This window comes from Chiloscyllium plagiosum, unplaced genomic scaffold (genome assembly GCF_037043375.1).
Source record: "Chiloscyllium plagiosum isolate Xiang-an unplaced genomic scaffold, Cpla_swu_hap1 HiC_scaffold_13, whole genome shotgun sequence".
NCBI lineage: Eukaryota > Metazoa > Chordata > Chondrichthyes > Orectolobiformes > Hemiscylliidae > Chiloscyllium > Chiloscyllium plagiosum.
In genome coordinates, this window is record NW_028270151.1 from 14,633,633 (window position 1) to 14,646,680 (window position 13,048).

General features: G+C 45.3%; 1 protein-coding gene across 2 annotated transcripts in view; it reads left to right on the top strand.

Annotated features, from left to right (window-relative positions):
* Positions 1–8,340: 8,340 nt before the first annotated feature.
* tsc22d2 (TSC22 domain family 2) overlaps positions 8,341–13,048 on the top strand; it is an 88,747-nt gene continuing 84,039 nt past the window's right edge. Inside the window, exon 1 of one of the 2 annotated variants that reach the window (XM_043702756.2) lies at positions 8,341–11,683. In XM_043702756.2, the coding sequence (XP_043558691.2) occupies positions 9,855–11,683 (1,829 nt within the window). In that variant the 5' untranslated portion in view covers positions 8,341–9,854. The remainder of the gene's footprint in view (positions 11,684–13,048) is intronic. The other variant, XM_043702757.2, reaches the window with a different exon arrangement.

Genomic DNA, 13,048 nt, shown 5'->3' on the forward strand with positions numbered 1-13,048 from the left:
GAAGAGTCGTATCAGACTTGAAATGTTAATGCTGTTTTTCTCTCCACAGGTGCTGCCAGACCTACTGAGTTTCTCAAGCACTTGCTGTTTATATTTTAGATTTTCCAGCATTCACAGTATTTTGCCTTTATTTTTAAGATACAAATATGAATAAAGCAAACATAAGTAATAATGACTAAACAGATAAGCTAACAATTCCTAACAGGTATACTGAACAGGTAAGCTAATAATTCCTAGCCACATCATTGATATAGCTTACACTCAAACTATACAGTTTATACTGTAACAATCAGGATTAACATGAAGTAAATGTGAGTTTACAGACAAACTGCCGTTGAACCCCCCACAGCCTAAGCTTTAAATGGTTGATGTGGTCAAGATAAATCCCAATCCAACATCCGTGGCACTGAAAGTCACCAAATCTAATTAAAACTCTGTCCCTTTTACAAGGGATTGCAATTCTTTATTTTTGAACATTGAACCTTTGTCTCAGACTGACTCAATGACTGCTCCAGTCAAGATAACTGATCTCTCTTCCCAAGACTGAATTCTCCTGGACACTTAAGATTGCTCCCAAGCAACTAATTATCAGCTTTTATCAACACTCGGCTACACTGAACTGCTGCTGAGTTTTTCCTTGTTGCAATCGTCCTCAGCTGCACCAAGCAAATACTGCTTGTGGACTTCCTTCATGTGATTCCCAGTTGCATTGAACTATCAGTGGCTCAAAAGACTTTAGTTTAGCGTCAACTTTATTTCCATACCACATGGACATCACTTCCTGGGAGTTCTCCTGATCCCTAACTGTTTGAGGCCTAACTGTTTGAAGTCTGCCAGCTGCTGCCTGGAACTACTTATTCATCTTTAGCACTGTCCCAACTCCAAACCACAAATCACTTTTTCCAGGAAACACACATTGAGGTGTACACAGTTTTCAGGGTTTCTTGAATATTTTTAACCAAAGCTTTAACTTCTCCTGGAAGGTAATTACTGCATGTTTTGCAGACAGCCACATCTCCAGCTATGTAAGCCCACTTGCTGTTTTGTAGCTCCACCTCTTCCAATACAATTCATTTTCGATCAAACATGGATAACTTTCCGAACTGTCATTTGTTTTTGTGTTCTGGCAAACACTAAACCCAGCATTCTAATTAATCTACCTTTGCAGCTGTTAACCTCTTATAAGAACATGACCCCAAACTTTCAAGTCTCATAGAGTCATAGAGTTTTTACAGCATAGAAAGTGGCCCTTTGGCCCATCATGCCTGCAATGATCATCAAACATCTGTCTATTCTAACCCCACTTTCCAGCACTTGGCCTACAGGCTTGTGCTATGGTGTTTCAAGTGCTCATCTAAATACTTACAGGCATAGAGTCATAGAGCTGTACAGCATGGAGACAGGGTCATTGTTGCAACCTGTCAATGCTGACCAGATATCCTAAATGCATCTAATCCCATTTGCCAGCATTTGGCCCATATCCCTCTTAAACCCTTCCTTTCATATACCCATACTGATGACTTAAAGTTGTTGTAATTGTGTCAGTCTCCACTACTTCCTCTGGCAGCTCATTCCAGACACACACGCCCTCTGTGTAAAATAGTTGCCCCTTAGGTCTCTTTTTAATCCTTGCCCTCTCATCTTAATCCTATGCTCTCTCGTTTTGAACTTTGCTATCCTGGGGAGAAAACAATGGCTATCTAGACTCTCATGATTTTACAAACCACTGTAAGGTCACCCCTCAGCCTTTGACGCTATAGAGAAAATAGGTCCAGACATTTCAACCTCTCATTATAGCTCAAACCCTCCAACCCTAGAAACATCCTTGTAAATCTTTTCTGAACCCTTTCAAGTTTCATACCATCCTTATGAAAGCAGGAAGAACAGAATTGAACACAACATTCCAAAAGTGGCCTAAACAATGTCCTGTACAGGCACAACATGACCTCCCAACTCCTATACTCAATGCACTGACCTATAAAGGCAAACATACCAAACACCTTCTTCACTATCCTATCTACCTGTGACTTTACTTTCAAGGAACTATGAACCTGCACTCCAAGGTCTGTCTATTCAGCAACACTCCCCAGACCTTATCATTGCCTTACTTCCTTACTGGGAGCTTACTTATAGAGTCATAGAGTTATAGAGATGTACAGAACGGAAACAGACTCTTCGGTCCAACTCATCTATGCCAACCAGATATTCCAACCTGATCTAGTCCCACTTGTCAGTACCTGCCCATATCTCTCCACACCCTTCCTATTCATATACCCATCTGGATGCTTTTTAAATGTTGCAATTATACCAGCCTCCACCACTTCTTCTGGCAGCTCATTCCATACACATACCACCCTCTGCATGAAAATGTTGCCCCTTAGGTCTCTTTTATATCTTTCCCCTCTCTTTCTAAACCTATGTCCTCTAGTCTGGATTACCCCACCCTAGGGAAAAGACTTTGACTATTTATCCTATCCATGCCCCTCATGATTTTATAAACCTCTATAAGGTCACCCCTCAGCTTCCACGCTCTAGGGAAAACAGCCCCACCCTATTCAACCTCTCCTTATAGCTCAAATACTCCAACCCTGGCAACATCCTTGTAAATCTTTTCTGAACCCTTTCAAGTTTCACAACATTCTTCGGATAGGAAGGAGACAGAATTGTACGCAATATTCCAAAAGTGGCCTAACCAATGTTCTGTACAGCTGCAACATTACCTCCCAATCCCAGTACTCAATACTCTGGCCAATAAACGAAAGCATACCAAACATCTTCTTCATGATCCTATCTACCTGCGAATCCACTTTCAAGGAGCTATGAACCTGTACTCCAAGGTCTCTTTGTTCAGCAACACTCCTGAGAATCTTACCATTAAGTGTATAAGTCCTGCTAAGATTTGCTTTCCCAAAATGCAGCACCTCGTATTTATCTGAATTAAACTCCATCTGCCACTTCTCAGCCCATTGGCTCATCTGGTCCAGATCCTGTTGTAATCTGAGGTAACCCTCTTCGCTGTCCATTACACCTCCAATTTTGGTGTCATCTGCAAACTTACTAACTGTAACTCTTATGCTCACATCCAAATCATTTCTTAAATGTCTGGAGGACTATTGCTTCTATCATCATTTTAGGCAGGGAGTTCCAGATCCTACAAACCTTTGGTTAATTTTTTTCCCCCAAATCCTCTCTAAAACTCTTGTTCCTCCATTCTAGTACACAAGACTTTGAGGTGCTCAATTGCATTTAACCTATTTTCTCCTGTTAAACTTCAATTTCTAACAGTAATTATTATATACTAAAATTCTGGAACCCTGAATTACATAGTGGCAATGTTTACATATGTAAATATGTTTATGTAAGCTCTCTATATAAAGATGGTATTATGTCAAAAGACATTACATTTATGACTGCATCAGTATGAAGCAGAAGTTGCTAGGAGATTTATTTCAGGTCTCCATAAACTACCACAGTATTTTGCTTTTATTTTAGTGTTTGATTCACTACCATTTCTCTTCCAGGAATACCCACCTTGACGAGATTGTTCTTCTCTCTAATGGGATTTCCATTTGTCTACTTTGTTTTGTTTACTTACATTGAAATCCTGCACCCTTCTAGCCTTTCCCGATCCTAATCTTCGGTTCCATTTTTCTGTTCCAATTTTTCCACAACATAAGACTAAACACATTTTCTCCTGTTTTCAGCTCTGAAAAAGGCATATCGGATGCGAAATGATAATTTTGTTTCTTTCTCAAAAATTGCTGCCAGACTTGCTGAATTTCTCCAGCACTTTCTGTTTTGATTTCAGATCACCTGCAGCTGCACTATTTTAAATGTATATCTGCATGTTACTTATATGTAAACACCTGCGTGCAACCTGGCTGTTGTATTTTTGACATTACAACAATGACTACATTTCTAAAGTACTTTATTGACTGTAAAGAGCTTTGGGACTGTGTTCTTTCAGCCTCCTGCTTGTTTACCTTGGGATGTTCTGTGGCCATGAAAAGTGCAATGGAAATTTGAGCCCTTTTTTCCTGAGTTGTTGCAGAATTTCACAAAAGAGTATGAAACAATTGTTCTTTTCCTTTAGTCATTCATGGGGTGTAAGCATTACTGTAAATTTCAGAATTTCTTATCCCTCTCTAACTGGCCTTGAACTAACTGGTTTATTAGGCCTTTACAAAGGGCAGTTAAGAATCAATCACATTGTTGTCGGACTGGAGTCACATGTATACCAGGTGAGGTGAGGATGGCAGATTTCCTTTCCTAAAGGATATTAGTGAACCAGATTTTTTTTAAACAACAATGAATTGTTATCACTATCAATGAGACTAGCTTTCAAGTTCAGATTTATTCATTGAACCTAACTTATACCAGCTGCCATTGTGAGAATTGAGAGGCATTGATAGGTTACATAGGTTGAAACATTTCCCCTTAGTGGAGGTAACAATATCCATTGGGCACAGCTTTAAGGTAAGGAGCAGGAGGAGACAATGACCTAGTGGTATTAACACTAGTCTATTTATGCAGAGTCCCCAGGAATAATCTAGGGACCTGGGTTTGAATCGTGCCATGCAGATGGTGGAATTTGGATTTGATTAAAGATCTAGAATTAAGTGTCTAATGATGACCATGTTACCATCGTTTTAAAAACCCACCTGGGCCACTAATGTCCTTTAGGGAAAGAAATCTGTTCGCCCACATGTGACTCCAGACCAACAGTAATGTAGTTGACCCTTTAAAATTAGGGATGGACAAAAAATGCTGACCGACCTATAAGTGGGCTAAGCAGTGGAAAATGGGATTAAAATATATGCTTGAAGGATGGCACAGACAAGATGGGCTGAACTCCCTCTCCCACTCTGCCGAGGACATGCAGGTCCTGGGCCTCCTCCATCGCTGCTCCCTTGCCACCCGACGCCTGGAGGAAGAACGCCTCATCTTCCGCCTCGGAACACTTCAACCCCAGGGCATCAATGTGGACTTCACCAGTTTCCTCATTTCCCCTCCCCCACCTTACCCCAATTCTAACTTTCCAGCTCAGCACTGTCCTCATGACCTGTCCTACCTGCCAATCTCCCTTCCCACCTATCTGCTCCACCCTCCCCTCTGACCAATCACCTCCATCCCCACCCCCATTCACCTACTGTACTCTTAGCTACCTTCCTCCACCCTCCTCTCTGACCTATCACCTCTATCCCCACACCCATTCACCTATTGTACACTTTGCTACCTTCTCCCCAGCCCCACCCACACCCCCCATTTATCTCTCCAACCTAGAGGCTCCATGCCTCCATCCCTGATGAAGGGCTTTTGCCGATTTTCCTGCTCTTTGGATGCTGCCTGACCTGCTGTGTTTTTCCAGCGCCACTCTAATCTAAACTCTGGTTTCCAGCATCTGCAGTCATCACCTTTGCCTAAAAGAAGAGCTGAAAGGCCTATTTGCTGGGCTGTAAAATCTCTCTGAGACTCTATGTCCACAGATCTTCAGCCTGGGTCTCTGGATTATCAGTGCAGCAACATTACCACTCTGCCACCATCTCAGAATCATAGACTTGTTATGGCACTGAAGGAAACTATTCACCCATCGAGTCTACACTGGTTCTATCACCTAACGCCAATCTCCTGCTTTCCTTCATATCCCTGCACATCATTTCCATTCAAATCATCATCCAATGCCCCCCTTGGGTGTCTCAATTGAACTTGCTTGCTTGAATTTCCAGCAGAGCATTCCATACCCTAACTATTCACTTTGTGAAAAAACTTGGGAGACTGGTGAACAAGGTTAGATCTCATGGAATACAGGGTCAACTAACCATTTGGATACAGAACTGGCTCAAAGGTAGGAGACAGAGGGTGGTGGTGGAGAGTTGTTTTTCAGACTGGAGGCCCATGAGCAGTGGAGTGCCACAAGGATCGGTGATGGGTCCGCTATTTTTTGTCATTTATATAAATGATTTGAATGTGAGCATAAGAAGTATAGTTTACAGATGACATCAAAATTGGACGTGTAGTGAACAACAAAGAAGGTTGCCTCAGATTACAATGGGATCTTGATCAGATGGAGTTTAATTTAGATAAATGTGAGGTGCTGCATTTTGGGAAAGCAAACCTTTGCAGGGCAGATACATTTAATGGTAAGGTCCTGGGGAGTGTTGCTGAACAAAGAGACCTTGGAGTACAGGTTTATAGTTCCTTGAATGTAGAGTCGCAGGTAGACAGAATTATGAAGGTGGTGTTTGGTATGCTTTCCTTTATTGGTCAGAGTATTGAGTACAGGAGTTGGGAGGTCATGTTGCGGCAGTACAGGACATTGGTTAGGCCACTTTTGGAATATTGCATGCAATTCTGGTCGCCTTCCTATCGGAAAGATGTTGTGAAACTTGAAAGAGTTCAGAAAAGATTGACAAGGATGTTGCCAGGGTTGGAGCATTTGAGCTAGAGGGAGAGGCTGAACAGGCTGGGGCTGTTTTTCCTGGAGCTTCGGAGGCTAAGGAGTGACCTTATAGAGGTTTACAAAATTATGAGGGGCATGGATAGGATAAATAGACAAAGACTTTTCCCTGGAGTTGGGGAGTCCAGAACTAGAGGGTATAGGTTTAGGGTGAAAGATACAAAAGAGACTTAAGGGGCAACTTTTACATGCAGAGGGTAGTACGTGTATGGAATGAGCTGGCAGAGGAAGTGGTGGAGGCTTGTGCAATTGCAACATTTAAAAGGCATCTGGATGGCTATATGAATAGGAAGGGTTTGGAGGGATATGGTCCAGTTGCTGGCAGGTGGGACTAGATTGGGTTGAGACATCTGGTCAGCATGGACGAATTGGACTGAAGAGTCTGTTTCCATGATGTACATCTCTATGACTTTATTTCCTCTCTGCCTTCTTCTTTCAAGGGAGAACAGTCTGAATGTCTTCAATCTATCCTCATAAGTTAAGTTTGGTCAGAGGAATGGAAAGGCAACTTATTATGTAAATAGAGAGAAACTTCAGGGTAGAGGGATGCAGGTGTCCTCATGCTTGAATCACAGGAAACTAGTACATATTCAGGCACAGCAGGTAATAAGGAAGACAAATAGAATTTATTGCTAACGGTATAGAATACAAAAGTAGAAAACTTTTGTTACTGCAATGTTCAAGACATTGATGCGAGGTTATCAAGACATTTATAAAGTATTCGTACAAGTTTGGTCCCCTTATTTGAGGGAACAAAAACAGAAATTGCTCGAGAAATTCAGCAGGTCTGGCAACTTCAGTGGAGAGAGAAAACAGAGTTAATATTTTGGGTCTGGTGACCTTTCTTCAGAATGGCCCAGGAGGGATGTACTTGCATTGAAGGCAGTTCAGAGATGGTTCAGTCGGTTGATTCCAGAGATGATGGGTTTATGTTATGGAGAAAGACTGAGCAATTTAGGCCTTTACGCTGGAATTTAGATGAATGAGAGAAGATCTAATTAAGGTGCATAAAATACTAAAGAGGTTCACAAAGTAGATGTAGAATGGATGTATCCTCATGTGTGGCAATCTAGAATGAGAATTCATAGTTTTAGGATAATGGATGAGGGAAAATTACTTTTGTCACATTCTCCACGTGTCTGTGTGAGTTTTTGCAAGGTGCTCCGGTTACCTTTCAAAGTACAAAGCTATGTGGGTTAGGTAGATTTGGCCATGCTAAATTTCCCTGTAGTGTTCAGGGATGTGCAGGTAAACAACGGCTTACTTGCATTAGCCGTGATATATACAGGGCTATGGGGATGGCTAGGGTTTGAATGGGATGCTGTTTGGAGGGTTGTGCAGACTCAGTGGGCTGAATGCTTCTTACTTCACTATGATTTTTAATTAGGCACAAGTTGGAAGGGTTACGGGGAGGGAAGTGAAGCTAAGGCCAAGCAATGAGATCCGCCATGAATCTTATTGCACAGTGGGCCAGGCTGAAATGCCTACTCCTTGATATTATGTTCTCCGCACTGCCCACAACTGCCCCAGGTTTTGTGCCAAGCAGAAGGCTGGAAGAACACAGCGAGCCAGGCAGCATCAGGAGTTGGGGAAGTCTACGTTTCGGGTGTAACCCTTTGCAAATTGTGCCCCGTGGTCCAGTTCATTAAGCCTCCCAACGTATGGAGCTGGATAGGAGCAAAGGGTCACTCAAGAACAGTGGGCACAACGTGCCTTTGGGGGGGGGGGGGGGGGGTTAACCACATGCTTGGTGCCCAGGTCTGGATTTCAAGTTGATACAAAGAGGGCGGCGCGGTTACGTCAGCGCGCCGTGCGTGCGGGAGCACGTTCCCAGAGTGCCGTGCGGCGGCTCGGCCGCCATCTTGGTTTGAGTGCAGTCAGAGAGAAAGTGAGAAGCTGCTGGGGCTCCGTGTGTCAGAGATAGAGAGAGTGAGAGAGCGAGAGACAGAGGCAACTGTGTCCCGACCTCTTCCCCCACCCACCTCCCTCATCCATCATAAATAAAAGAGAAAATAACCGAGCCTCCAACCCACCCCCCCCCCAACTCTCCTCCATCTTGTGGTGGTGAAGGGAAAGGGGCCCACTTGCTGCTGGGCTGAAGGCCCCGGGTCCAAACGCAGCCCTCTCCCACCCTCCTGAGCCTCTTCCGAAGGGAAGGCGGCGAATGGCAGCGCTCGGCAGCTCCGGCTTGTGAACGCACCCTCCCTCCCTCCCTCCCTCCCTCGAAGGGGGAGGCTCCCCCCTCTCCTCCCACCCCCAGCCTGAGGAGGTGCAGCGAGGAGCAGGCGGGGGAGGGGGTGCGGGGTTAATCGAGGGACCAGACAACTCACCGCTGGATCTGCGACACCGGCCTTGACTCTCCCGGCGAGCCGGTCACCCACAACCACCACCCTCCCTCCCTCTGCTTTCTCGTAGGGGAGGGAGGGCAAGGCGAACGAGAGGAGGAAGGAAGGAAGGAAGAAAGAGAGACAGAAAGGGCGAGAGTGCCACTGCCGCTTGTTCTGGACAGGACCTGACTGGGCAAAAACCCCGGGGTTTTTGCTTTCTCTATTCGACCAGAAGTAGCTCCTGTCTCCTCCCCCTCTTCTGTGTGTCTCTCTGCATTTCATCGACCTGTGTGTAAAGAGTCAGAAGAAAAGAATCTGAAGGATATAATTGGGAGTTGAGTTTTTGAGGGGAGGGAGGTAGGGATTTTTTTTCTCTCTCTTCCCTTGTAATGAACAAGAGGACCTGAGTGAGCAGCCCGCAGTGCTTGTAATTGGAAGGAAGATGGTGTGTCGTGGTGACTAATAAGAAGGAGCTTGGAGTCATCCACACGTTGCTAAAGTGCGACCGTTCCCTGCAGGAGGAGGAAAAGTAAAGCGAGGATAACGATTTTAAGTGCCAGAGTGGGAGGAAAGAAGCAGAATTCTTCATATCTCCCCTCCTCTGCCAAAGGATGTTTCGGTTGTAACCCAAGAGGAGTAGCAGACATGGCTTGCTTCAGACATTGTTCCCAACTCTGTTAATTCGTCGTTTTTTTTTCTGGGGTGTGTGTGTATGAGAGAGGTTGAAAAGGAAGGAAAGAAATAACCTCTTTACAGAACAATCTACGAACTCTGAAGATTTACGTCTATTTCCCTAATTCAAAAGCAAGATAACTTTATTTTTTCTCTCTCATTGCTCGGATATTACCACCGCAACGAGGAGAAGATGGTCTCTTCGAACTGTGAATTATTATAAAAAAAAGTTGGATTTTTTTTTAAAAGGACTTACGAGCTGAATTGCAAACTACAGACTTTATTCTCGCTGCGGCGGTGGAGGGAAGGGAGAGAGAGGCGAGAAGGTAAAAGGTTTGACGTTCTTTCCTCTCTCTCTCTCTCTCTCTGTATATCTCTATTTTTGTGAATTGTTCAAAATGCCGGTTAAAAAGAAGAGCGGTTTCCAGATCACCAGCGTGACCACGGCTCAGGTAGCGGCCAGCAGCATCACCGAGGACACTGAGAGCCTGGACGACCCGGACGAGTCCCGCACCGAGGACATCTCCTCGGAGATATTCGATGTGTCCTCCCGGGCCACCGACTACGAGCACGGCGCCGAGGTCTGCGACCGCAGCTCTTCGGACGAGACCCTCAACAACGTGGGCGAGGCCGACACCCCCGGCGCCACTTCGCCCAACATCCCTCACGACCGGGACGTGGTGGCTCAGGCTTTCGGAGGGCGGCTGCCGGCGCCCGGGGGGACGGTGGCGAGCCCCGGGCAGCCTCCGGGAGCCACCCCTCCTCCTCCTCCTCCTCCGTCCAGCTCTGGCAGCGGCACGTCCGGCGGCGGCCCGCTCACCATGCAGCCGGCGGTGGCTTGCACCTCCCGCTTCAGGGTCATCAAACTGGACCACGGCTCGGGCGAGCCTTTCCGCAGAGGCCGCTGGACCTGCACCGAGTTTTACGACCGAGACTCGGACGGTACCATGCTGGCCCGGTCCGCCGACACCATCAGGCACAACAGCACCACTGCCTTGGAGCAGCAGCAGCAGCAACAACAGCAACTGGCCGGAGACAGGGACAGCGGCCTTGGAGCCACCAACAGCTCCCTCATCCTCCCCACCCTGCACACCGCCGAGTCCCTGCCAGACGCTTCCCTCAGCGCCACTGTCACACAGTTGGCCCAAGCCGAGCTGATAGCCCAGCACCAAAGTTTCTCCAAAGGACTCCTGCCAGCAGGCGGCCTGCCGGCCTCGCAGGCTGCCTCCTCCACTCAAATCTACAGCACCCCCGCTGTGGGTGCCCAGCTCCATCAGTCACAGGTGAACCTGCACGCCGGTATCAATGGCAAGGCCCTGCATGCGCCCGGCGGCTCGCTCCCCCAGCAGACTGCTCACATCCCCGCTTCCCAGCCTCAGCAATTTCAGTTTTCTCCGAGCCAGGGTCCACACTTACTGCCGTCTCAGCCCACCGTGGCGAACAGCCACGCCGAGTATATGCAGCATCTGCCGGTCATGCAGGGTCCAGGAGCTTCACCGGGGACGGTAGCTCAGAGCTCTGCAGCGACAATCCTACCTGCCGGGCAAGCGACAAGTCATGGTCCTTCGCCAGTGTTGCAGTCTTCTGTCGGTGGAGTCCAAGTGTCAGCTCAGAGCTGTGATTTGGTCAGTCAAGGGATACAGAATATCCAGCTGGGTTCTACGCAGGGGCTGATGCTACAGCAGCAAGCCTTGGGGTCATCAGGTGTTCAGCAACAACATTTAACCCAACATCAAGCTTCTGGTCTCCAGTCTGCGATGGTCAGTCAGGTGTCTGGATTGACCACTGGATCTCTCAGTGCGGCAGCTGGCATCCAAAATGTGCCTAGTACTGGTGTTTCAAGCGTGTCTGCTGTGGTGCCCAGTGCATCGGCTACTTCTGTTACTATGCCAAGTGTTCCAGTGACCATGGGTCAATCACAGCTAAATGCCCAGACTCCGATAACTGGGAGTAGCGGCCTAATGCAGGGTTCACTCAATGTATCCTCAAACATGTCGCAGACCAACCTCTTCCAGCTACAGCAAGGTACGGTCCAGCTAGAGGAGAGGCGGAATTCGGAGCAGCTTATACCTCAGACATCACAGTCCAGTGAAAGCAGACCCTCTATGAAGCCTCTTATTCCTGAAATTCTTGGTAACCCTCTGCATTTGCAAGTGTCTAGCCCAATGAACAGCCTCTCAAATTCTGTGTTCTCTATACCTATACAGATCGATGGAGATGAAGACAGGTATGATTTATTTTTAAGATATATTGAAGAGACTTGCTCTGTTTCCATTCTGTGGACATGTAGGCTATCTGGTATTGAAAATAATATATCTCTAACTTTGTATTTGCTTGCACTTTTCTCAAAAGTGGCAACTTGTACTGCAGTATGGTTTCAAAAGTGACCATCACACTTGGTATCCTTCTGAGCAGTAGCTGATAGACTTTGAACCATAAATGTAGGTGGATCTAATGGACTCTGGGAGTCATTATAGCTGAGCATCAGCATGACCATGTGGGTACTTTCCAGCATGGATTGCTAAATAACATTTGTCAGAGTGGGAACAATGCTTTGTTTTCCTCATGGGAGTGGGAGGTGCTGAAGCAAATTTAGTAACTTTTTTGCTGCCACTGTTGACACAGCAAAGACAAGGGATCAGACATAACTGTTCTAAAATGAACTAACAGCTTTTGTGTGTGTTGATTGAAGAGACAGCCAGGAAATTGATCATGACAATGAGCCATGCTTAATGATCCACCTTTTGGAACTGCCATCAGATGGCCTGAATGAGCAGGTGGTGACATGTTACAGATCCTTGGAAAAATACTCCATTTATGATTTGAAATTAATGATGTGATTAGATTCAGTAGCTTTTTATAAACTTTTACCAACTGGAAAGCGCATATTATAAATACAGTTATCACTTTTAAACATTTAAGGATAGATTGTGGAAATGTTTTTACCACCTTTTAATATGGTTGAGGCTGAGTTTTGGTCTATTTCAGTTGTATTATGCTTCATTAAAGTCAAATTAAAATTTACCCAGGCTTAATTGTTGAATATGCCTTGGAATTCTCTGCCACAGAAAACGGTTAAAGCCATAACATTGAATGTTTTCCAGAAGGAATTAGTTATGGTTCTTGGGTCTAAATGATCGAACAGTATGGGGAGAAAGCAGGAACAGGGTACTGAGTTGCCTGATCAGCCATGCTAATAATGAATAGTGGAGCAGGCTTGAAGGGCTGAATGGCCTATTTTCTAAGTTACTATTGTATGCTAATTGAAAACCCAGTATTTAACACTTCAGTTACCAAATCTTTGAATATTATAGTTTAAATATATTTTTAAAATTCAGCTCTTAACTGCATCTGAATGCTGTATCCAACTAATTTAAAAACCCAATAACTTAATTCACATAGATGTATTTTTATTCTATACTCAATTGAACTTGAAGTGATGATGTATTGATCTTGAAATATTTGGAATTGTCCCTCTGGCCCCTCATTGGATATTGGTGTCTGTTAATGTTCTCAGTACTGATTTGCTGCTAAAAATACTAAATCCATTGTAATTGTCCATTAGTTATGATTTTATCCTGTATGATTTTTG